Source organism: Hylaeus volcanicus, chromosome 4 (assembly GCF_026283585.1).
Source record: "Hylaeus volcanicus isolate JK05 chromosome 4, UHH_iyHylVolc1.0_haploid, whole genome shotgun sequence".
NCBI classification, from domain to species: Eukaryota; Metazoa; Arthropoda; class Insecta; order Hymenoptera; family Colletidae; genus Hylaeus; species Hylaeus volcanicus.
In genome coordinates this window covers 29,167,228-29,193,117 of record NC_071979.1, presented here as the reverse complement: position 1 = coordinate 29,193,117, position 25,890 = coordinate 29,167,228, and the positions used below count along the sequence as shown (strand labels likewise).

At 36.3% G+C, this 25,890-nt stretch overlaps 5 protein-coding genes across 14 annotated transcripts in view; 4 read left to right on the top strand and 1 right to left on the bottom strand.

Annotated features, from left to right (window-relative positions):
• The window catches only part of LOC128875006 (uncharacterized), a 7,822-nt gene extending 6,649 nt beyond the window's left edge, over positions 1-1,173 (top strand). For all 4 annotated transcript variants that reach the window (XM_054120281.1, XM_054120280.1, XM_054120282.1 and 1 more), the window contains exons 2-3: positions 144-456; positions 574-1,173. In XM_054120281.1, coding sequence (XP_053976256.1) covers positions 144-456; positions 574-975 — 715 coding nt within the window. In that variant the 3' untranslated portion in view covers positions 976-1,173. The remainder of the gene's footprint in view (positions 1-143; positions 457-573) is intronic.
• Positions 1,174-2,687: 1,514 nt separating this feature from the next.
• Positions 2,688-7,486, top strand: LOC128875445 (cytoplasmic dynein 2 intermediate chain 1). 2 transcript variants are annotated; one of them, XM_054121034.1, is made up of 16 exons: positions 2,688-2,885; positions 3,250-3,960; positions 4,028-4,150; positions 4,209-4,381; positions 4,533-4,683; positions 4,744-4,884; positions 4,960-5,100; positions 5,181-5,486; positions 5,550-5,722; positions 5,795-6,014; positions 6,105-6,256; positions 6,329-6,477; positions 6,549-6,607; positions 6,677-6,831; positions 6,911-7,043; positions 7,129-7,486. In XM_054121034.1, the coding sequence occupies exons 1-16, from the start codon at positions 2,874-2,876 to the stop codon at positions 7,249-7,251; spliced, it is 2,922 nt and encodes a 973-aa protein (XP_053977009.1). In that variant the 5' UTR covers positions 2,688-2,873; the 3' UTR covers positions 7,252-7,486. The 2 variants fall into 2 exon arrangements, with proteins under 2 accessions (XP_053977009.1, XP_053977008.1); XM_054121033.1 differs by having other exon boundaries at positions 2,688-3,960.
• A 144-nt stretch (positions 7,487-7,630) lies between these two features.
• Positions 7,631-20,193, bottom strand: LOC128875447 (transferrin). 2 transcript variants are annotated; one of them, XM_054121036.1, is made up of 15 exons: positions 18,984-20,193; positions 18,229-18,337; positions 17,131-17,264; positions 16,727-16,854; positions 15,781-15,925; positions 15,558-15,715; positions 15,281-15,402; positions 15,058-15,203; positions 14,470-14,716; positions 14,233-14,381; positions 13,960-14,121; positions 13,784-13,882; positions 13,544-13,665; positions 13,319-13,474; positions 7,631-7,919 (listed from the first exon to the last, which is right to left on the bottom strand). In XM_054121036.1, exons 1-15 carry the CDS (start codon positions 19,135-19,137, stop codon positions 7,734-7,736), a joined length of 2,217 nt encoding a protein of 738 aa, XP_053977011.1. In that variant the 5' UTR covers positions 19,138-20,193; the 3' UTR covers positions 7,631-7,733. The 2 variants fall into 2 exon arrangements, with proteins under 2 accessions (XP_053977011.1, XP_053977012.1); XM_054121037.1 differs by having other exon boundaries at positions 18,954-20,192.
• LOC128875452 (isoaspartyl peptidase/L-asparaginase-like) lies at positions 7,926-13,311 on the top strand. The gene is made up of 4 exons (XM_054121047.1): positions 7,926-8,293; positions 8,749-8,977; positions 9,273-9,604; positions 12,617-13,311. Exons 1-4 carry the CDS (start codon positions 8,129-8,131, stop codon positions 13,097-13,099), a joined length of 1,209 nt encoding a protein of 402 aa, XP_053977022.1. The 5' UTR covers positions 7,926-8,128; the 3' UTR covers positions 13,100-13,311.
• Positions 15,795-25,857, top strand: LOC128875450 (major facilitator superfamily domain-containing protein 6). Of its 5 annotated transcripts, none has more exons than XM_054121042.1 (10): positions 15,795-15,936; positions 23,211-23,376; positions 23,446-23,744; positions 23,816-24,146; positions 24,232-24,422; positions 24,505-24,641; positions 24,824-24,939; positions 25,012-25,257; positions 25,360-25,506; positions 25,590-25,857. In XM_054121042.1, the coding sequence occupies exons 2-10, from the start codon at positions 23,319-23,321 to the stop codon at positions 25,658-25,660; spliced, it is 1,596 nt and encodes a 531-aa protein (XP_053977017.1). In that variant the 5' UTR covers positions 15,795-15,936; positions 23,211-23,318; the 3' UTR covers positions 25,661-25,857. The 5 variants fall into 5 exon arrangements, with proteins under 5 accessions (XP_053977017.1, XP_053977020.1, XP_053977019.1 ...); XM_054121045.1 differs by lacking the exon at positions 15,795-15,936 and adding an exon at positions 22,072-22,090; XM_054121044.1 differs by lacking the exon at positions 15,795-15,936 and adding an exon at positions 22,517-22,783.
• The last annotated feature ends 33 nt before the right edge of the window (positions 25,858-25,890 follow it).

Sequence of the window (25,890 nt, the reverse complement as noted above, 5' to 3'; positions counted from 1 at the left end):
TTCAGCCATTTCGACATAATCAGACCTGCACCACCTATCAAAAATCGACATGGACTTTCCGGACAACCCGATATTAATTTATATCATAAACGCATAAAATATTATTCCAGGTCAACCATTGACCCATTTTACTCTAATTACAGATTCGTCATGGAACTGTTGGACAACGAGTACCACTTGGTGGGTCCTGCCGCCATCTCGATCAATCAAACGACGTCCCCTGAAAATCAAGGCAAGTGCCCCTTAGTAAGTTCAACGATAGATCCTCAAGAACGTCGAAAACTTGAAAATCCTGAAGGGAACAGCTGTGACTGTGAGTCGTCCACCACTGGAGAATCTGCACCTAAAAGGAAACGTCGAAGTCCAGAAACAAGGAACGCTGTTCAGAACTATGAAGAAGAAGATGGCTTTCTTGAAGATAATCCAGAGTGCTCCTGCAGTACGACTGACGAGAACGTAAGATGAAACTGTTCACTTTATTTACTTCATTTGTAAAATAATAATTTCATTCCCCAATAAGATTTCCTCGTGAAGATTAAATAATAAATAAATTGTGCACGTCTTTGCATATAGGTGGAACCATTTGACACGTTAAGAAGTACAGGAAGGAATGGAAGAGATGAAGTACACGAAGAGATGTATGTTGGGGCAGGAGGAAATCTTCCACTGAATATTTCACAGAGAAGAGGAACGAATGATCGAGGTAGAAAGGAAAGAACGAACGATCCAGGGAAGAGTAAGCTAAATGCAACGACAGTGAGAGATAAGACGGTTGTTATTGATAAAGCTAGAGAAGAGAAGGATTCTCTGACAGATGAAACGGTATCTGACGTTCTGCACAACGTTCTCGAGAAGTCTCGAGGTCAGACTCGAGCCAAAATATCTGATCAACACAAAAAAGATCTGGAAAGGTGGATCCAACGTTGCCAAGAGGAATGCAAACGACGAGGCAAACGACGATTTATGAATAAATAAATTTTTAATGAATTCTCAAGCAGTTACAGGCGTGAACATTTTGATTTATATCATCGAGTACTCTGGGAAATTTGTATAAGACATTAAAATTAAAATATTCTTTGTAACTGTGTTTCATCTGGCTTTAAATTTAAGAAATGTATACATTATAAATATTTGAAGTGATATGTGTATAAAAATAGTCCTGTGGTTAAATAAATATTTTCATCAATTAAAGTAGTATCACAACGACGTGTTTTTCCCTGTTCTTCTTTAGATTCATTCTTATTCGTCGAAAGGGTGACTTAACTTTAGGGATGAGGAAATCTTTAAAATCCTTCCAGTTCGATTAGTGGGGATTAAATATCCAGAATCAATGGCAAACGAGAGTGCCGTGCGAATAAACCTCCTTGCCTCGTTACACTCTAAGTCTAGAGTTAAAATACATGAAGAATAAGTACGCTGACTTAAAAATTTTAAAATTAAAAAATTATAATTCATGACTCAAATGTGTGTTTTACAAGAATTGCATTTATAATTATTATTTTAAAAAATCTGCCCCAGGGTTCCTAATGGTGATTGGTGTCGCCATCTCGCGGTGAACATGCCGAACTAAAATTCGAAGTTTGGTCAGCACCTCTATCGGGAAAACGCCCAAGTTTGTCCTCGAATAGTTCCCCCTGTCAACGCCATTTGTTTGTTCAAAAAAATAATAAAGGATTCAAGGGCTCCAAAATAATTCTCATTCATATTTTAATACCACAATGCTTGTCTACTAATTTTTTATAAGATATATTTATTTTTTATATTAATATAAACAAATAGCGCCATCTAGCGTTAACAATGGGAACTAATCGAGGACAAACGAGCGTTTTCCCGACAGAGGCGCTGATCAAACTTCGAATTTTAGTTCGCCCTATTCACCACTAGGTGGCGATTAACATGAAAGAAAAAAATTCTCAACATATTAATTAATTAATAATTGTTCCTCATGCTCTTTATCAATAATTTACTCTCAATCATTTAAGACCATCTAAAATTGTCATTTTCATCAACTAAATTCTTTTTCCCTATTGCTAGTTTCAATTTCATTTGCCTCTTTTATATTTGTACCTGCGTTTGTACGAAATAACTTATGCTTGGGATGAATGATTTTCTTTCTTCTGTTCGTTCTTTGAAATTTATTGCAAGCATTATTACGTTGTTTTCGAACGCTATCCGGATACGACATCTTCCTTAAATATTTATACACCAATTCGGACACGGTTGATCTTTGGTTTTGTCGTTCAGGATGTTCCCGAGTTGCTAATCTATTTACCAGTTTGATTTATTGCTTTATTAATATACAAAGAATTATAAAAGAAAAAAAAAAGATGAATAAATAGTATAAGATATCCACATGTATACAATTTTTAAATTAAATAATACTATAGGCAATTTTGAAAGGAAGTAAAAATAATAGTTTGATCATACTTCATCGTTTCATTAAATTACAAAAGAACAAATATAGTTAACCAATGGTTAACTAATTTATTAATTGATAAACTTACCTGACTTCCTGTGTCTTTATTCTTCCCTTTCTTACAGTTTCATTCTTACAACCTCTGCTTCTCGGTATCATCTTGCATATTTTATAATATTTACTTGATCGAAAAATAAAACATATAGAAGGAAGGATTTTTTTTGATGGGATGTTCTAATTTAATCATTTCTTTAGAAAAAATAGAATAATTTTATTCAGGAATAATTCAATAATATACTTATACAAAAATATTAAATAACACAGTCATCAATTTCTAAACATTATTGACAGTATATAGTTGAATAGTAAGCCACGAGTAGCGCTGTTGCAACAGTAACAATAGTAGTTTACATCATGGTGGTATTGTAACTGTCAACACCAATCAATCAAGAGAATAATGTCTCATACGGTAATATTTCATAGTATTCGACAAAAATATTTTTTATTTTTTGTTCCCGCTGTTTATCCCATTTTTGCTCGTGTTAATATACATGCTTCATTATATTAACGAGCCGTGATTAAAGTTTCAACAGCTTGACATTTCAACTTCAAGGTTCACTTAAATCATCAACCTCGAATCTATTGACTTTTTTAGACATTGCGATAGCGACACGTAAATGCAATAACATAAATATGATTTGTAAATATTTACCAAGTCTCTCACAATCTTATAAACAAATCCTTTATAATTTATATAATAAATATTATTATAAGAACGCGACTAAGTAGACTCTTCTACCTTTCTTATGCTTATTGTACATTACTTGTTTCAGGGAGCAATTAAAAAGGTTTCAATCACTAAAAATGCGCACCAATCCACCAAGTCCAAATCAAAAAGTTCCTCTTCTACCAAAGAGTCGGAAAGCTCTGAAAAGTTGGACTTGAAATTGATGAAAAAGTCTGCACACTCTGAAAGAAGGGGTGAAGGTGATAGACATTCAAGACTAGTACAAAATGTGAGTTCTGATAGAGGAACTACAAAAAGATCAACCGCATTGTCTCAAAATAAATCTGTTAGAGAAAGTTCATCCTCCACATCAAAATTAAATATCAGTTCCAAAACATCTGTAACATCTAAAACAGCATCTGATCCTACAAGAAAATTAAGCAGGAGTGATGGAACAAAAAGTAGTAAATCGTCTGGAAGAATACAAAGCAGTTATTCAGAGAAGAGGGGATTAACCACAGTCTTTGTGCCGTCATCTGTTACAAACAAACTTAACAGTAAATCAGTTAATAAAGAGACGTACTCTGTATTAAAAGAAAAAGCGATGGCAAGGACAAATCCAAGAGCATCAGAGAAAAGTGATTCAAAAATGAAGTCTAGACAACGCAAATTATCTAGAACATTGAGTCCAAGCGAAGTGAGAGTATTACACTCTGCCAAACCAAGATCAGATTCTTTGCAAAAGGATCAGAATAATAAAAATAAATCAGAAATGTCTCAGATAGAAAACGAATACGATTACGAAGATGACTTTGAGGTAAGATATTGGTAATAAAATGGAATACTGTCTGTGCAAGATTTAATAAACTCGAGATATTTTTCAGGACTATGAATCTGATTTTCAAGAATGCACAGATAGTGAAACATCAGAAGTGAGCGAAGAATCGAGCAGCAGTCATAATAATTTACCACCATTGGATCCTATCGAATTGCACACTACAAAACAGGTACTACTATTTGCTTTATCATAGCAATATTTTATTTTAAATTTTAATTTTACCGCAGCGCAAAGTAGTGAATAACGCTGAACAGCAAAAGGAAGAAGAGCATATGCACGATTCTGGTCATTACGAACTCGCAGAAGCTAGGAGAAGAGCGGCAAGAGTAGAAGCAATTGCGAATGACCCGAAGCTGGCTTCTCTTATCGAATTAAAACAACCAGTTAACAAAGCATTTAGGTTTGTCCTAAGCAAAATCAAATTCCAAGATGATTAAACAGCTTTTTCTGTACCATTTGTATCGTTTCATTATTAAATGCTTACACAATTGCTGGATGGTTATTGGTGTAGTGTTTTAATAAGAATTTGAAGTACTTCTTTTATGATACAGTGAAGACAGATTATCCGAAAGTAAATCATTACCACTGTCTACCGATGAAGGTTTCGAAGATAGCCGTTCAGGCGATTTCACAAAATCGCCGCCGCTTTCACAGATCTCATTTATCGACTTTCGCAAGACCAAAGAGAATCAAAGAGCAAAGGTAATACGTGTTCGATAAATGTATTTTATATCGCTATCTATAACTGTTATATGCTTTTAGAAATCCAAGAAAAGTCTAAGCAGAGGCGAAGAACTTTTGGAAATGATAAAACTAGATGTCATGGAATGGTCCCTTCTGGAATGTTCGCCTATACCGTACGAAGAATTTATTAGAAACTATGGAAAATTAAATACTCAACAAGTACGAGTAGTACCTAATAATAGCAATGCTTTAATAATAATAATTAGTTTTTAACTACCGTGTTTAATATTACAGATATCTACACAGACTGGCGAAGATAACATCGACGTAGAAACACAAACGGACAAAATTATGTTTAAGAATAAGTGGACACAGTTTCCAATCACTTGTAGAAGCAATTTACAAACTAAAGAAGATTTGAATTTATTTCAAATGGTATATACAATCACCCTAATATTTAAATAGAAGATGAGGCATTTAAGACATTACACCTGAATAAATATTAAAACTTGTAGGATCAAATCGGCGTTGGTGATGATAATGAGGAAGAAACTATGAACTTTTTACCACGACCAACTTTTGATGTACTAAGATTAAGCGACTTTTTAAGTCGCGCTGGAAAAATAATGTTATCGCTGTTAGAGGAAAGAAGATCTGGTGGAAATTTATTTAAAAACGAAGAACAAGTACCCTTCAGCGACGGCGTCGTGAAGCTTTCTGTAAATTCGGTAACATTTCTGGCTGGCAGAGCAGTAACGATAATTCATTATTCAGAAGTTCTGAACAAGGTGTTAGTGACTATTCACGCTTCGACTGAAGAGGTAAGGACTAGTTATATATATATCGAAGAACTATGTCCAATTTTACGATTATATTTGAAACAGGAAATTGAGACTTCTAACAAACAAGACTACATAACTGACTGTTGCATTGGATGTATCTGGAGTATTTCTGAACCATCGATGCCGATGAAATTATTTTACTCAACCTGTCCTATCACCGCTTGTTGTTTCCATTTAACGAATTACAATGTTGTATTTGCTGGCCTGCAAGATGGGTATATCTTTTGCCTTTAACAAATATTTTAAATAACAGCTCGCTAAGTATTAACAAATATTTTAAATAACAGCTCGATAAGTCTGTGGGATTTAAAGGAAGATGAAATGTGGCACCAGAAAATGACCGATACAGCCAACGAACTGAATTGGACGATACGAACGCCTACTTACACGACTGCTGCAAACATAGAATCAAACATACACGATTCACCAATCGTTACGATACGCATACTGTCTAAGATTGAAGAAAAATCGTTAGAACGATGTAACAATAAATTTGTACCCATTCAGGTTTGTTGGAATTTTTCGTGTTATACTGTTTTATGAATTGATGCTAACAATGTTTGAATTATTGATATTTTGTATTACCTAACATAATAGATATGTAGCTTAAATGAAAAAGGTTCTCTTATAATATGGAGCGTTTTACACAGCATGGGAATAAATGTCGACGATTTAGGGCTGTCGTATTGGGGTAGTATAAGGCTCGTTAAAAGTCAAGAACTTCTTTTGCAATCTGATACTCTTAAAAAGTAAATATTGTATAACAATTTGTATACCGTGCACCGAGTAACGATCCTCATCGAATTCTTTTACCACTTTAGAAGGATCGATGCGGCTGCATTTATCGATATGCATGTGGATTGCGTTGATAGTAATAATCTTTATATCGCAACTAACGGTAGCACCGTTTTGCATGCTACTTGTATTGGTAACAAAGCTAGTCCTGCCATGTACAAAAAATTGGATACTAGTAAGTCATTACAACACTTTCACAAGTTCCAAGTTACATATCATTAACTCATCGTATTTAATATATTTCAGGTGCCTGTGGAAACGTAACTTGTATAGACATGTGCCCATTTGATCAATCTTTCTTTTTGGTAAGATTTTCTTTCTAAGATTGATGTTTTGTAACAAATAATATCTTTCATTAATTCTTTTTATCGTAGGTTGGTTGCGACGATGGTACACTTCGATTGCATTCCTTGAATACTGAGAAACCGATTTTACAATTGAGGGATGAAGACAATATACATACGATTAAGTCGGTGCAATGGTCAAAGTCAAAACCATTTACAATTTTCGTACTGGACAATAATTCGCGGTAAGTGGAGTCAACGCTAATTGAGAAAATGTGTATAAAAAGAAAATGAACTCAACTTTTTTGAATACTGATATTTTAGAATACATATATGGGATTTAACTAACAGTGATATTTACTCGACGTATTCTGTGAGTATGCAAAAATGCGGATTTATAAATAGTATGCAGCTATCATCCTGTAAAACCGAACGAGACATGTCTCATCAATATCTGGTACATTAAATGTCTTGTATATTGTAATGTAAAAATACATATATGTATATGTATTTTTAACTTATATATTTGACTTATTTTTCAGGCCCTAGGGACGGAATCAGGGAACGTAGAAATACATAAATTAAAAACGAATTTTTGTTACTCGAAAAAAGAAGATTACTTGCAGGAATTGAACACTTTCATGCGATACGTCGCAATTTTATAACTGAACTAAAATCGTTAATGAAAAACACTCGAAGGAATTGAATTTGTTTGTACTTCCAATGATTTTATATGTTGACTTTTTATGTTAGTTAAAGACAATCTTTTCAACACAATAATAGAAGTGTAATATTCTCATTAATATTATGGAACTGCAAAGTACAAGGAAATCTTAGAAGGTGTACTGATCTGTTTAAAAGTATTTCAGAAGTATATAATTTGCATTAAACCCATTAACTTAATGAGTTGAAACACCAGATATGTACAAAATAACTACAATTTATTGCACGTTATTCACATTCACAAACATGAATCCGTCCATGAATTGTATACAAACGATGATTTTATAATATAAAGAAATATATGAATTCTATTCAGAAAAATCTTGCTGCATAATAAACTTTTATTACATCGAATATCGCTATATTCAGATATTGTGTGTACAAATCTTTATACAATGGTAAAATGATAAAAGAACATTCATCATTAAATATATACTAATTTACTCGAAACATAAACTGTAACAAATACAAAAATCGTATTACCATAATGAAGATTGAAATTTCTTACGCTGCCACAGGTGGGTTGTTTAATAATATCATTGACAATGTCATTGTAACTACGTACATGTTGCATCTGGTGAGCATCAACTTGCAGATGTTGCGTTTCATCCTGTAAAAAGAACATTCATAATTTTTTAATGCAATGCTTTTGTTTCTTTATTGATTACTATCATTCAAAATTGATGTTTGATAATATTTTTCTGTATCTGTATCATAGATTGATTTAATGAATGTCAACAAATAACAAATTTACTACATAATTTGCATTTCTTTATAGTATATTGTGTTAAAAAAAATTTCAAAAGAAATTTTAATTTTATGATGTGCGATTATTGCTCTTGGATCGATCAGATTTTGGCGAGGATCAGCACCGAGGTCAAATCGGAGAAAAAGAAACCACGCGTGCATGTGGATCCAGTTATAGTAGTACACGGAGGCGCGGGCAAAATTCCACGGAAGAAACGCGATCGAATGCTTTTTGAGGTTAGGAAAATTTTCTTTAAAATACTATTATACAAGTATTGAGGATCTCTATGCATTTATAAGAAATTTGAATATACAATAAAGTACAAAATGCACAGAATATGCAAGAGTATAAAAATACATTGAAAGTGAAGTTCATATCGTAATATTTGCAAAGCAAAATGAATTCCTAAGTTAGGTTCAATTTTTGTAGGTACATTCGAAAATATTTTATTTTGCACAAAGATCTACAGTCTAACGATAAGAATCGATTTATCGATGAAATAATTTAGTTTATAAACATTCATTATGATAACCTAGTTAGAGTTATCATTCAGAGGATCGTAAGAATCCTGTATTTTTTGTTGTACAATTTGATGTCAATTTGATTACATCCACAATTTTCGAAGCTAGAATGCTCGTGCATTTAGATTTCTGGATATAAGAATAAAGAAAGAATTCACGTTCCTGTATAGGTTAAAAATGCAGCAGTCGAAGCCTACAGTGATCTTATCAACGGTCGATCAGCAGTGCACGCAGTCGAAAGAGCAATTTCTTACATGGAGAGCAAACCGTATTTCAATTGCGCGAAAGGAGGTTCTTTAGACGTTAACGACGAAGTAGTTACGGACGCCGGTCTCGTTACGATAAACGACGCTGGATTTGTGGGTGCTGTTCGCGACATAGAACATCCCATCGCCCTAGGTTCGTCCTAAACAGTGATTCTTAGCGACTTGCGACTTTTGTAGCGACTTGGAAACATTCCTCGTTACTCAACGATACACAGTGAGAGCATAGTACGAATTCGTAAATACCCTGTCGAAAGGAAGCTAGATTTATGTTTCTCGTAAAAGTATAAAGTGTATCGTTGACTACGCTTCGCTGTATGAGACTTTTTATGACACAAGTGGACAATTCGACACGATTGAACATTCATCCGCTACGAAAATTATGACTCTGTACTAAACTCTACTCCTAATTCGAAAAAAATCGCCCGCAGCGAGGAAAGTTTTGGAAAACACGGAGCACATTCTGATCGTCGAAAACGGAGCTCAGAAGTTCGCCTTGGACAACGGAATACCAATTTTACCGCCTGGTACTTTAAACGAGTACGAATCCGTGTCGTCGCATTATTTAGGCGAGGAAGGCTTCGAATACTGTACCGATCGTAAGAGTTTAACGAACGTAAAGGACTGTAATGAAAACGAACAAACGAAAGAATGCGATTCTGATTGCGTCCTAATAAGATCCGACGATGGAGAAGAAGCTAATCCTTACTGCGCGTTATCTATCGACTCCGACGATTTGCTGAACGAACCGACTGGTTTACAGGTTTGTTTTATTTTTCAGATGCTTTCTGAAGTGATAAAAGTGAGAAATGAAAATAAGTGATGGACGTTTGAATACTGTAATAATAATAAGCAGTATGCATTGGTCAGCACCACGCTGTAAGGTGTACAGCCAATGAGCGTGATTCCCGCGCAAACTAACAACAGGGACTCTTATTTCACGAGTGATTTACTTCAGAACACTTTTTAGCAACGAACACTGAAATTATTCTAATCACCTCGCCACAATTTCAAAAAAATTAATACATAACTATAGTACAACCTCTGTACATATATGAACAGTATACATACGAATACTGTAATAATGATAATAATAAGCAGTATGCATTGGTCAGCACCACGCTGTAAGGTGCACAGCCAATGAGCGTGATTCCCGCGCAAACTAACAATAGACACTCTTCTTTTACGAGTGATTTGCTTCAGAACACTTTGTAGTAATCGTAAACAGATCATGAAGTAACGAACAATGAAATTATTCTAATCTCCTCGCTACAATTTCAAAGAAATTAATGCATAGCTATAGTACAAGCTCCGTACATATATTAATACAAGCTACAGCGATTAACACGTAGCTATATCGACTATTCTCTTCGTTACCTTAACGAAAACTTTTTAAGCACCTACGATCGTTACCATAATGCCTAAGGAGGCCCACCTAGGTAAAACGCGATTGATCAATCGCAACTGGGAAACCGATTTTTTATTTTCCAAAGAGAATCAAAGCGCCAGATGCATAATATGTAACTTTCTATTGAAAAAGAGTAAAGTGTTCAATATCGCGCGGCATTACAATCGGTTTCACGCCGAGCAGTATAAAGCATACACGAGGGAGGAGAAACGGCAATTGCTAGAAGTATATAAAAAACCTTATGGTAACGCGAGCGAGTACTCTGCATCTGATACCGCGAGTACGTCGGTGATGGATGCACCGTGGACAGATGTGCCGTTGGTGGATGCACCATTGTTGAATACAACATTATCGAGTGCAACATTGCCAGCCGCAACATTGACGAGCACATCGATGCCTAGTACATCGTTTGGGAATATTGATAACACCGAGAGTCGAATCGCGGCGTCGTACGCTGTCGCGTGGGAAATCGGTCGTAGCAAAAAGAGTTTCGGCGACGGGAAATTGATTAAAACTTGTACCACCGCCATGGCTGAGGCATTTCAAAATACAGATGCGGTGAATCAGTTCAAAACAGTGCCTTTGTCCCGTCAAACGATCTCTAGACGATTTATGGACATCGATAAGCATCTAGTAAAGAAACTTCGTAATTTGATTCAGAATTGTAAATATTTTTCCCTTTGCTTGGATAGAAGTACGGACTTGTATGATATTGCCTACCTTATGATTTTTATTCGAACCGTGCAATCAGATTTTTTATTGCACGAGGAATTGCTCGGTTTGGCCCCACTGAACAGCACTACCGAGGGTACATACATTTTTAATACTTTTAGAAAGGAAGTAGAGAAATTTACGGATTTTACGAAATGCACGTGTATCGTAACCGACGCAGCAGCGAGTATAAATGACACCGATAAAGATATAGTTAAATTATTAAAATACAATGTACCACATTCCCCTATATTTCATTGTATAATACACGAAAATGTGTTATACGCAAAGTCGTCGAAATTACGTTCCATAATAGATCTCGTGACTAAAGTAACTAATCTTATCAGAGGTAACAGAGGCTCGATTCAACATAAAAAATTAAAATCGTATTTGCAAGAGAAGAATGCTGCATCCAACGATTTGTTGTTGCACGCAGAAAATTGCTGGCTTAGCAGTGGGAAATTATTAGAACGTTTCTTTGCTATTCGAAAAGAATTGAATGAATTTTTAGCAGCTGAACTGAAAAGTAAAACAGTTGACATAAGAAAAGAATTACAGAGCCACGAATTTATCTGTGGATTAGCGTATTTGACAGATATATCGTTCTATCTTAATGAATTGAATCTAAAATTACAGGAGAAAGGACAAAGTATTGTCCATTTAGTCGGAAATATTAATGGATTTAGAAAGAAATTAGAACTGTTCGCGGCACAGTTTGGAAAAGAAATCCTGTCTCACTTTCCTCATTGTAAACAACTTAAGGAAGAAAATCCAGAAATGAAATTCTCGGAATTTCGAACTGATGTATTAGAGTTAATAGAAGAGTTTGATAATAGATTTAGCGATTTTAAAATTATAGAGAACGAGGTACAATTGTTTGCAGATCCCATGCATGTTTCAATTGAAAATCAAAACATTGATTTACAATCGGAATTGTGCGACCTGCAAACAGATCCATGCTTTTTGTACAGGAAAGAAACAGGCGAAGAATTTTTCAAATTGTTGACTCCAGAAAAGTATCCGAGGTTATACGATGTTGGATTAAAAATGTTTTCCATGTTCGCGTCTACCTCCTTGTGTGAAAGTATCTTCTCTACTGTAAAATTAATGAAAATGAATTACCGTGGCAAAGTAAAGGACATTACTTTATCGAGTTCGTTACGAATTGCTACTACTGAAATAAAGATTAGTATTCCAGAAATCATGACAGAAGAAAAAAGTTCTGTTTGATTCGAATAAGTTGAACAACATTTATTCATTTCAGCTAATGTTATGTGCGAGCAATGATATATATTTTTTTGCTCGCTATACCAAAGCCTGGGTCACAATGTGATTGTTCGTCGCACAAGGTTTTTTTTTATTATAGATTCCAAATATTATTTCTACATGTACAGAAAAAAAAACTTGTTACTCATTGATCTTAAGAAACGTTATTTATTTTTATTGTTGATTGTATAAAATCCTGTATAAAAGATATTATATAATCACGAAAAAATTTGATTCCCTGTATTCTTGTTTCACGAATTTTTGTGCAATTTTTGCAATTTTTGTGTATTTAAGAAAAGAATAAATAATGTTTAACCAATGATAGATTTCCTTAGTGCAAGAGGTAGAAAGGATTTCGAAGAATGAGTTATATAAATATTAACTCTCCAGGTTAGCGCAGTTGGTGTAGTCGCATACGATAGAAAAAGACGACTCGCAAGCGGTACATCGACAGCGGGAGATCTCGGAAAGCCTATCGGTTCAGTGAGCGCGATCGGTACGGTGCTTGGCTGCGGCGTCTACGCGGATGAACACGGCTGCGTTTCCGTTTCAGGAAACGATAAAAACATTTATTCCTATGCCCCCGCGCGAAAAATAATCGAAAGATTGCCTCGAGACGCATCGATCGATTATTCCGTGAGCGCGGAACTAGAAAACTTCGAAGCAGAAACTGGAGAATCGGATATAGGGGCCATTGCGTTGAACGCGAAGGGCGAGCCTTACGTTTCGTTTAAATGCATGCATTTCCCTTGGGCTTTCTGCCGTCAAGGTTACGTTTACTACGGAGCAGCGCAAAATGAAAAATACTGGGAAAAAGTAACCATCCTCGAGCGGCCTTTAGACTGCATGTGCAACACCTCCGACGAGGATTGAAACTGTTTTTGTAATTTTCTATATATATCAATTTGTAACATTGTGATTTTTTACTTTTGAGAATAATATTTGTATTTGTGAATACGATGTTTCCTTTTACTGATTCGAATCAATGTTTAAGTATTAGTTCGTAGATATAAATTTCTCATTTAACTAATATTCGATGGAGAGCTAAGATTAATATTTTGTCCACTGTTGATGATTTATATTTTTACGTACCGGGAAGATGACGCTGTAATTTGAATCGTACGGTCCATACATAGAGAACGCTGGTATTCTACCCTTGAGAGTGACTCCAAACAGATCGTCCATCTCCAGTAGCATCGCATAAATCTCTTCGCGTCTTAATGACGTCAAGTTTTCATGCGCCACAACCTGAAAATAGCGTGGAATTCCATACTGATGTTTGATAATTTCGTAATCGTATGTATAGTAGAGGATTACCGCGCTTAACGGCGTCCACGCAAGTACACACATGTGATCCTCATCAGCATCTGTTTCCCTCAGACATAGCGTTCGATAACTATTGGTCCCGTGATCGCTGCGACTTTGTGAGTTAAAATTACCTACAATAATTTAAATTCTTAATTTCATTTTCTTTTTTGTCTTAAATGGTTTAAAATACTATGATTTTTATTATAAAAACGTTATAACGATAAAAATAGATTTGTTCGGAATTTGTACCAGTCTTTTTTTCGATGTTCTTCAGGTTGACAAAAGCTACGTCTCCAAGGCCAGAAGATAAACAATCGAAGGCGCTTAAATCGTCTCCGACTCTGCCTGCTATAAATTCGATTCGCTATTTAGTTAGTATTCCAATCGCAGTTTTATTCTGATTACACCAGCACGCGTTCACCTACTCTGTTTACACAGTGAATATAAATTACGAGGAATTTCCGCGTGGCTGTCGTTCAACCCAAGAACGCAGCTCTCCTCGAAAAAGTTTCCAACTACCCGTGCATCCGAGCAGTCAGATTTTCCAATTGAGATATTCCTCAAAGCTGACACAAAGGTATTCCACCCTGCGGAGACAAGGAATCCGTATAGAAAATTATTTAAAAATAATTTTTTCAAATTAATTTAAGAAAGCTTAAAGAAAGTATAACTAGGGATTCTTGAACAGTTATCCTCACCGACATCTCTGTATCCCGTGAAGCATGCTTTGGCTCCCTTGAGGTCCCTCAAACTCTTGAACCGTGAATCCTGCTTGACGACCGCCGCGATTCTGTTGAACTCGTTATTCTTTTTGACTACCGCCTGCACGATCGGCTTCAAACCCATTCTGAAACACCACTGCAGACAGTGTAGACACTACGGGGAACATCCCTTTTTTTCCCTTCCGTAAACACGCGACAGTAATTTTTGCTTACTTTCTGGCGCTGAGCAGTTCTTCTGGCATCGCGACGAATATGTCCGCCTCTCTTGTTTTTATCGCCTTCAAGCACGATGCCCTCGTTGGCTCTTGTTTACAGGAAATCGTTGGTTCCACGCCGTAAACTAAGGAGGCTTCTCTGAGCCAGCGACACTTTCTGTCCTCCAAGTTGGATGAAACACACCATTGTACTCTCCTCGATGGCCGACAGCTTGCACGGTTGTTGGCTCCCAGGAAACCGGGAACTGTGATCAAACGCGATTAGATATGATACATATGAAACACTAAGGTACACTAATTCTAAATATCAAGTTCTTCTTGATAAAAGTTTCTGAAGCGGATTCACGTATGGATTAATACATAAGAGGATAATTACTTGTTGTCCTTTACGCTTGCCAAGGCTCTACTGCTACCTTTTTATCAAGATTGCAGGTGGCTAATACTCGTGATTCATTTAATCGCACGTCTCCGTTACCACGTCACCAATCGAAGAAATAGAGTAACTACAGTTCTTTCTCAATCTTTAAAAATAACGAGTAGTCCCTAAGCATTCAATATTTTAAACATAAAGACAATGTAAAATTACATTTTATCAGGAAATCCTCTGGAGTTTCCAGTGTTTCGGTGTTCACTGGCGTCGGGTGATAATTCTCCAGCAAATTGCGCAACATCCAGCTGAACTTCGCTAAGTCTAGCTCGCCCATCATCTTCTGAACCTCTTCTGCCACCTCCCTAGCGGAACACGAAAATCAGTTTAAATTCGTATCAAAAGCGGAATCGACGATAAATTATGCAATGTCTGTACTAACAATCTCGCGATGACCACAGGCCATGGTTTCGAGATCCACACGCACGGCTTGTCGAATTTCATTGGCCTCGTTGTACCGTCGGGGCAGAGGTAATTATAATTTTCTTTATCTGCTTGGCCATCCTGTGTACAGTATTTTGTTACTATCAGTCGAAACAAACTAGTTAAGAAACTATACACGTACTGTATATATTTAAGTTATGATTTCATATATATGTTTAAAAAAAAAATATTGTTCTATTCCATTCGAGGATCGCGTTAACTCTCGATGCTCTAACCTTGAAATGAGCAAGAGTATCGTCTAATCTGACCCAGGCGATGTCTCCCGCGTTATCAGTGAGACACAATAAAGCTCCTTCGCGGCCGTGGTACTTATCACTCGAGTAACAGCCGACAGGATTGTCGCACGCGGCGCAAAGGTTTCTGTACTTCGCTTCTGCAAAACGAACCATCGATACACTTTCAATATTTATTCGATCGTTGTATTCGTCGATTACGTACTCAGTTTACTGTCCAACTCTGTGTCCGCTGACCATGGTCCAGCGATACACGCTGCTTCGAAAAAATTGGACACCCCGTTCACTCTGTTCTCCAGCAACGTCTTGTTAGCGTCGCATTCCCTGGGGATTATCCACTTCTCGAAGTACTGCAACAGAGGTGCGTTAATATCATCAGATTAGTGTTGTGGAAAGAGTTAGTGTTGTTCTGTGGTATGGCTAGTGTAAATGTACATGCTTGATTATCCCTTAAAGCCATCTAGTACGAGAGACGTGAAACGTTGATATAAGGCCACTGAAAGGGTCCTTTGAAGATGTTGCATCAAGTGTACCTGGATATTGACACGAATCCTTATTAAAATTTAAAACTTAAGTAACAGTTTTTAAAATTGTTTTAGAACCATAATTGATACGGTCTAATTAACTGGAAATAAAGTCTTTATCTAGGAAGATAACAGGTGTGCGATTTCAGAGATAAAGGGAGTTATACAAGAATTATCTATATTTGTTTATGTTAAAACTTATCTTTCGCGCCTGCTTCCTATAGCAACATACACGCACGTAAGATGTCCCCATTCTCCCTTCTACATTGACAATATTCATATTTATTACAAAAGCTTCGAGGATTATGATGTTTGGTACCTATAGAATAAACGTTTAAATCATCATGTAAATCCACGACCCCACAGATGTGACGTTCCCTTGCGAGGCCGCTTTCTCAAGGTCGCGTCCCTCCACTTTGACAAACACTGTTTCAAAGCATTGCCGCGCGTCGGTGCGCCAAACGCCAAGCAAAGCAATCCAAGGCAAACAAAAATTTATCTGGTCCATTAACAAGCTGAAAATAATCAATTACAGAGTTCTTCTATCTCCCTTTGAATTTTAACAACTAATTGGCTGGATACATTTACACCAGACATATTCCGTAGAATATTCATGAAAATATTAACCGTGGAGAAAGCCTTAGTCCAACCGTCGCTCGAGTCATGTCCAGGGTGGCAGAACCTTCTGGCCTTAACGTCCCATATGCTTTTCACGTCCTTGTTGACTAGAACTACCATCTCGAACCGTTGCTTTTCTAAGAAATCAACAAACAATAGGCAATCTCAATCTCAGAATTCAAACTCGGATAAGCTGGCCAATCTGTTTTCTTTTCTTTTTTGACATGCGACTTTAGGGGAGATTAGAGTGTCCGTGGCGCGGCGATTTGACCGTGTTTTTATTCAATATAAACACAATGTTCTTAGAAACACAATGTAGCAAACCATGATTCTCTATAATGTCTAGAATAGTTATATTTATTTATATTTATTGATTTGGGGTCTTCTCGGGCCCGATTTTATCTTGTAATTACCATCTGCATATAGTCTCAGTTCGTTGGTGACTACGACGTTGTATTCGTTGTACGCAGACGCGGCGACCAGGTCCTCGGGTTCCAGTACAGTAAAATCGGCCAGTCCCATAGCCAACTGCCGCAGGCAATTCAACCTACGTAATTCGGGTATTCCCGTTAGAACGGCAATATTTTTACGACGCATCGTTAAGGAGGCCTGTTGCTTCCCCGTAAACGATTACCAAAATTTATTGCAAGCTTTCCTTTAAATTCTGCTTTGGGAACGAATAAATATTGGGTTGGCCAGAAAGTCCGTTCGGATCTTAACGCGAAATATATTTACTTTACAATATACAGGGTGTCCGAAAAATGTTGTAACACCTTGAAAGGAGTGGTTCGGGAGGTGATTTGAAACAACTTTTTCCTTAGCAAAACGTCGTACGTTTATGATTTATTTTTTTTTTTTTTTGAGTAACCACGCGTATCTTCTACTCGAGAAAAATAATACAGGGTCTCCCAAAAATGTTGTAACAGCTTGAAAGGGGTGGTTCGGGAGGTGATTTGAAACAACTTTTTCCTTAGCGAAAATGTTGTCCAAGACTTCGTTGAGGAGATATTAACGGAAAACACTGACCAATCAGAGCGCGAGTATGCCGGTGGAGCGTAGGCTACGCGCTAGGCGGCTGCGCTCATTCGCTACCACGGCCGCTTCACCGGTATACACGCGCTCTGATTGGTCAGTGTTTTCCGTTAATATCTCCTCAACGAAGCCGCGGACAACATTTTCGCCAAGGAAAAAGTTGCTTCAAATCACCTCCCGAACCACCTCTTTCAAGGTGTTACAACATTTCTAGGACACCCTGTATTTACTTTACAATATATTGCCCATTTTGTTCTATGATCTTTCATCGTCTTTTGGGCAAATTCATGATTCTGGGTTTGTTAAACTTTAAACTTTTTACGTTCAGCAAAGATCACAGCCAATCGTAACTGTTGACATCCTACGCTCAAGGGCGCCGCCATCCTTGCTATCGTTCTTACGAGATCGCTATATTTGTTTCACGCGACTAAACTAGGCTCTACACCTTGACGGCATTCCTATTGAACTTTCATACTCACCTGTCGGTTTTTACGACACATCTTATTACACGCCACGTAGTCGCCAATTGTGAGCAAAGGTTAGAGATGCTTTTTGCCGTGTGCGCGGTCTCGACTATGCACAGTTTCACTGCAAGTTTCATTTTCGGTGATTCGGGGGAAATCATTTTGGAAATCGTAACACTGCTAAGAAATTATGGGTTTCAATTGGTAAAATTTTTACTACGTCGACTTTATCGGACCTTTCAAAGTGGAATGCATTAGGTTGTCCTAAAAGTTTCTTTCGTGAGTTGCATTCAATTATTTTCTGTGGCAGTATTTATATAAATAGACGATCTAATTTTTTGGACATTGATGCTATAACAGTAATAGAGCGAAATGAATTGTGCACAATTTTGTAATGTAACATAAAACATAAAATATTGTGTATTTATTAATTATTAATAAAACGAAAGAAACTTTTGAGACAACCTAATATAATATCGCAATAAAAGTAAAGCGTTTAGTTCTCTTTCGTAACTCTCATTTGTTTACGAATTAAGAATAAGTTGCAATTAATCTACTTAAGTTTGTTCTACCCGTGCATATCATCGATCGATAAACGTATGCAGCTGTATTTACACTAATTTTTTCGCGTCGTTCTAATCAGTCTAACATCTATGTATAGACTATTACTACTAGACTATAATATATCTAACATATATTTATATCTATCTATATAAATAATGCTAAAGCAAACTACGTACATCTATTATTAGTAAAATGTTCTCACTCACATACGAGGTCTTCTTTGCAATCTTTACATTCCTCCGCGTTAGCATGTTGATGGAAAAGCACAGTGAAAATGAGTAAAGTGAATAATCGAGCGTACATTTTCAGCGTCCAGTGGACACCAAAAATGTTTGTCCACTCAACCCGCATGATTTTCATGAAAAAATCTTAACCTTGCAATCCTTTTTCCCTTTACCGAAGCCTCACTCGCGATTATCACTGGTTGAATATATTTCATACGAGAGTCGGTGTGAAAAAAGAATGTAGAAATAGTTTCATTGTGCAAGAATCACAGTTATCGCTCGATTGTAACTCGCGGGGTAAGCACTACTTCTCTTCTCACTCTTACCGACGCACGTTCTTCGTTTGATTCATTGGCTATACATATATACCGACGAAAACGCTGAATAATTAATTTGTTGTGTTATCACACTTCCTCGGTGCGAAGTCACTCCGAAAGCTATCAAATTTTCTATTATTCGCCTCGCTAATCAATTATATCTTCACAAGTGGTTATGTGAAAGCTTTAATTTCACTGCTACAGTGTTTAGTTACGTTTGATCGCAATTTTCATTTTATGTCTGAAACACATTAGACACGTTAACGTTACACATCTTCTAGACGTTTTATTACTGCTACCATTCTTCGACTTCGAGAAAAAGATTCCATTATAAGCGGTAGGTTCCACGCAAGTGTTCAGAATTGCTGGCTGTGCCACTGATTTAAGAAATCCGAAGATGCAACTGTCTCGATCACTTTCGCCTATCCTTGAAAACACTCGTCAAGCAAAAATCCGATGCGTAACGGAGCACACGACGTCACGACACTGTCTACGCGTTTAATTTGATATAATGCATGCGGTTTAGTATCCTTTGCCGACGTACCTCCAGCCCCAAAATTCTCTTCCGTACCATAACCAGTTCGCTGCACTTCGGTCTCCTGACGTTTAAAATAGAATTATAGAAGGACAGGGGCGGCCAGCGGTCTCGAGAGGAGTATCATCGACTGACGGATTTACGAGAAACGAGTCGAATGATTCAGCGGCGTCGAGCTTTTTTTAATTCAACCAGTCAACAGGTTCCAAGCGTAACAACACTACTTTTCGGCCGAATTCACCACATGGCATTTCCGACAAACACCAACAAACACTGGAGGGGGAATTTCCACGCGGTGGTTAAACGTGTCTTCATCGCACGCAGCTTCGCGGCGACTGGATTGAATCTAACGATGCTGGATTAAATAAACGCGCGTACACACTGGACGACGTTAACGTCCGTTGAGCTGGTTCGACGAATTCGTCGAAAGCTTTTGGAAACGAATCGTCATCACGGAGCGTACGGCTAACCGTGCATGAAAACACTTGTTGCGTTTAACGTTTAGGGTATAGAAAGCACTGTTCATGTGTTACAACTTTATTCGTATGATAACTTACGTTAGGTTAGATTAAAATGTTTGTTTGATTTTGGGTGATGTCTCGCTGTACCTCGAATGGTTATTAACACTTTACCGACTGGTAGCGATTGGGCATATCGTTCAGTAATATTTTTTATTTGAAGAACATTGGTACTATTCAATCTTTATTTCATCTGTCATGAATCGTCTTTTGATTGATATTTATGTAATATATTATAATTCATACAATGATCAATATAATAGATAAAGTATCGGTTTACCAGTCGGTAAAGTGTTAACTTGATGAGGACTTTTATGAATTCGCCCAAAAGATGGAGAAAGGTCATAGAAAAAAATTGAGAATATATTTCTTGACCAACCTATTATTTGCAATATTATAGAAATATTAGATTATATCAAGTGCATTATAAAGATTGTTATTATGATAGATCGTCTCCTGTTTCTAGTCGAATGATTCTATTTTTAGTAGATGTTCATCTACACAATACATATGCACACATACTTTTGTCTGGCTTTTGTCGACTACAAGATGCGCAGATCTTGCTCAGCAAATGTTGAATACATTAGCATTTCATATTCGATAGGTGAGTAAGCCCACACTTTATTTCGTTTCAATGTTCAGTACAATCTATGTAACGAACACATATACCAATAATAAAACCATTCGGATGTTTCATCCCTGGTCGGGTGTTAATCCCGTATCAGGTAGTTTACTATGGCCACAGGATTATCTGTTCGAAACAATAGAGTCCAGAAACCTATTCTACACGACGTTCGAGGGTCTGAAATAAGCTATTTATGATTTACATCTTTATTGCCGTCATAATGCGCAAAAAGAATATTCTGGAACGCGAGAACATTCCGCATGGAAAACATTTATCTTTCCATGTGTACATCATTTCGATGAGTTATAGATTGTCGCGACGATCGTTTTCTTCTCTGTTTTCTGCGTATTTTCCCGATGAGTCTACAATGTATCGTAATAAAACAATTTCAATGCAAAATGGCAGTATTACGATAGCACGGTTCTGATTATTCGTCGTATGCACGGAAGTAGTCAATCCTTTCTTTTTTGCGATAACTTGCAGCGCTTTTCTTTGATTACTGCAACCAACACAAGCAAACTTAACCCCCCAATTAGTAATATAACCTAAAAATAAAATTATTCTTTCGAAGATTCCATGGATCGATGGATCGCTTTTAGATCGTCTGTTCAAACCTGTTAATAATTTCTAAAATTGATCCACTACAGTACTATTATTTTCAATGAATTTTCAAGTCTGCAATATATTGAATTTTTCCAAACGATAACGTTAGAATAATTAAAATCCGATTCTTAGGCAAACCAACAATTATTTTAAATAACGTGTTTGTTAGACGTGCGCACGTACGAGGAGTTCCATTACGACGGAGTTAATTAAAAGACAACGCGAAGATTAATATCGCCCCGCGTTTCCTGTAACGTTCATCTTGCAATCATGATTTCTCTTATGTATAAGTCTTCTCGTGAAGAGAACCGAGTCGTCAATGAGTACTAAATTACTTCGTTGATGCCACAATTGTCAGACATGACAATTGCAAACGAATCATTGTCATTGCGTGCAGCATCGTTCTATTCCAATCGCATCGAGTCGTGGTCATCGTTGTTTATACAGTTGTAATAGTATCAAGAAAAAAAATATATACAACTCCTAATGAGGTATCCTTTGTTCTTTATGAATTTATCGCTCGCGTATTTCGTGTAACGTAAACATTTTACGATCGAGCTAAATTTAATCATCAATAGGGGCGTTGTAGCGTGAGCCGATCATGCCTACTACTTCCTTTATTATCTCTCAAACCAACGCTGTATGATCAAATACTTCCGTTACTACTTTCGACGATTTAATATTCTTTGTATTTAGTCAGAAATTTCTATGAATTTTTTACGCAGCGTAAACTTATCTACGAGAACGTCAAAACTTAAAATTGACTGCGTAAAACGTTTAAAAGCGCACAGGAGCCAGAGCCAACCTCCGAGTTGATTTCAGCGATAGGTGCGGAAAAAGTAGGAAACTCCGAGACAAGGACAGAGAGGGCGATACAACAATTGCAGGAGAGACGAGGACAGGGCGATTAGGCTAGCATGATTTTTTTCCAGGATATTGAAGCAAAGAAGCAATATTTTCTAATAATTCTGGTTTTAATATATTCGTTACACTTTGGCGGATGCGACTCCAAGGCCTGATTTTGCAATTTCGGCCTTAAAACTTTATAAACAGTAAAATGAAGATAGCAAACGTCCTTTTACTGTTTATAAAGTTTGACAACATGAAACTGTCAGAGAATGCATGAACTGGCCTGATCCCTTTTTTATTTATCTAATCTGACGTAGTAGAATAAGTTTTCCCGTGTAAGTTTTTATTTTAATCTAAAAAAAGTGTAACGCGCAAATGAAGATGCATCGTAGCGAGTGTGTGATAACGAGTACGCAGAAAAGCTGGTCGTTGGTTATTTGTAGAACGGGAAGCAAGAAACGACAAAGATGACGTTAAACTCGCGTGAATTAAAAATTTCGAAATTTTTTCGAATGACAGATACACATCTTTGACATAAACTAGGCGACACATTTCAAATATAGAAAAGTTGCGAATTCCATTTTTGGACTATATCAAACGATATGGTATCGCACTTTTGATTTACTTGTGTTTCTTATCTTAATTAATCTCCATCTCCTCTATGTTCTAATATAACCACAATTTACATTACCATGTAAGAAGTAATCCAATACTTTCACTTGTTCGATCAACAGTAAACTTACCAGTGTGTTCTGATTTTAGGAAATGGTGATATGTGAATTTTTGCTTAGACCCTGCTCCTTGAAAGTGGTCAATATGATTTAATTGGAGTATTTGCGATGCGTTAGTTACTCTAGAATTATAAAAAAAATGAAATTGAATTACAAACAGTTGCCTATAAAGGCACATTACTTTTTCTTCATGGCAGGTAAATATAATTTTATTCTATCATTAAGATGTCACTTCTGTTACATATAATATATACTTTTTATTTCAGCAATGGGTCCAATTCTTCCATTTTTACCAGTTTATGGTAAACAGCTCGGTGTATCCCCATTAGTCATGGGCAGCATCACAGCTGTATTACCGATTCTGTTTTTAATCGCGAAGCCAGCCTTTGGCTTTCTTGTAGATTACTTTGACTCCTGGAAAAAATCAATTTTTGTAGCATTACTAGCAGCAACAAGCACTTGTTACGTCTGTATGTGCTTCTTACCAGTACTTCCAGGACCAGTTTTACCGGATCATAGATTTATTAACATATCCTGTGACCTTTTACCGCATTGTTCATTAGAAGTAAGCTTTCACAGTCTTGTAAACGTGAATTCTAAACTTCTTAAACGTCTTTGATTCCTAACTTATTTAAGGACATTTCAAGACCAGATTTATGCACTGGAGCAAAGAATACAACGTGCCACTGGACATGTAAAGATGAACACTTTTCTACAACGATACTATTTCAAGCTGTTAAAGGGGAAGCAAGCTTTTCCTCGAATACTACATGTTTAATTAATGCAAATTCTACCTCATATTGTTCACAAAGTACTAACTGTAACGTCACCTGTGATGATTTCAAAGACAAACATTGTCTATACTCATCTGCAACTTTCTGGGGATTTGTCTTTTTGATGTGTCTTGGTAATATTGGTTTCAATGTAAGCAACAGTATAAGCGATGCGATTTGCTTCGATATACTAGGTATTGCATAATTACATTCTTAATATAGCTCTGTACTTAGTGTTTAATATTATTTATTTTTTCTATTAATTTAATGAACTTACAGGCGTAGGTGGTGAAATGGGATATGGTAGACAACGCGTTTGGGGAACAATAGGTTTCGGAATTACTGCCTCTTTGGCTGGAAGTTTAGTCGATTATTGGTCTAAAGGAGAAATAATCAAAATTTACACACCCGCATTTCTATTGGTCTTCGTGTTTTCGTTCATCGATCTATTCTGTTGTAAAAAATTAAAAGTGAGTATTTCACGCATCGTTCAACAGACTGTTCTATCAACTTTCTTAATCACCTGTAATCCATCAAAGATATTTCTTGCAGCTGCCAATTATGGTAGGATCGACAAATATATTAAAAGACGTGTCTCAGCTTTTAAAATTGAAGCATATAATAATATTTCTCTGCTTTGCGACGATTGCTGGCATTCTAGACAGCTTTATAATTTACTTTTTATTTTGGTAAATTGTTACGTTTGTATTGTTTAGTTTTTGGTATTTTGTATACATTTATTTAAACTGTTAACTAAATATCTTTTAACAATTAAAATACATTGGAAAACGTAAAACGGATAACAGAAGAATAGCAGAAACACAGATTACTGTATAATCGCATTCACATAGAAACGATATGTTTTCAACAGGTACTTAGAAGATTTAGCTATGACAACTGGTCATATGAATGAAATTAAATTAATAGAAGGTTTAATAGTTGCCGCGGAAACTTTGGGCGGCGAGATAATATTTTTTTCCTTGTCTGGTAAACTTTTTGTCTTTTTCCTTTGCTTTCACGCTGTTAGAATGTTTCAATAAATAATTACGCTTTTAACAGGTAAAATTTTAAAGAAGCTAGGATTCGGATATACTTTTACGTTTTGCTTTGTATGTTACGCTATACGTCTTGGTTTAATTTCTTTGGCGTCTACGCCATGGTGGATAATTCCGATAGAACTATTTATGCAAGGACCTACGTATGCACTTTGTTATACGACAATAGTTGCATATGCTAGTAAGGTCGCGCCAACTGGCACGTCAGCTACCGTTCAAGGAATCGTAGCTGGCATGGATGATGGTTTTGGTAATTAAATTTTGAAAAATAGACGCACCAATGTGTTTAATATAACGATAAGATTATTTGTCGCATTTCTCTCTATTCATTTATTACTCATATCTGTTTCAGGTTTCGCGATAGGTAGTTTGATAGGTGGCATATTCTACAAAATATTTGGAGGCGTAATAACGTTACGAATATTTTCGTTCACTGCTGCTATAACTGCCTTTATGTATCTTGTTTTACACGTGGCATACTTGAAACATATGACGCCAGGTACGATTATTCTAAATCTTTGATCATTTTAAAAATATTCTGATTATTAACCACTCTAATTATAATCCATGATCTTTTTACAGACACGAGAAGAAACGTCGAATGGAAAACGCCTGAAGAAGCAAAGGACAAATGCGTAGTCGCAGAAGCATAATAATTGTATGACAAAAATAAAAACGAATTTATTTCCATTAGAAATATACATATGGGTCATTCCAAGCCAAACAAAAAAAAGTGGTCGATTTGCCATGAAATTCCTCACATAGATGCTTAACTTACATTGTTACATATTTAATTACAGTGTAAATATTTTTATATCTAATAAATCACTTTTACAATTTTTATATAGTACACGTTGTTATGAATCAAATAAGCAGAATGGTT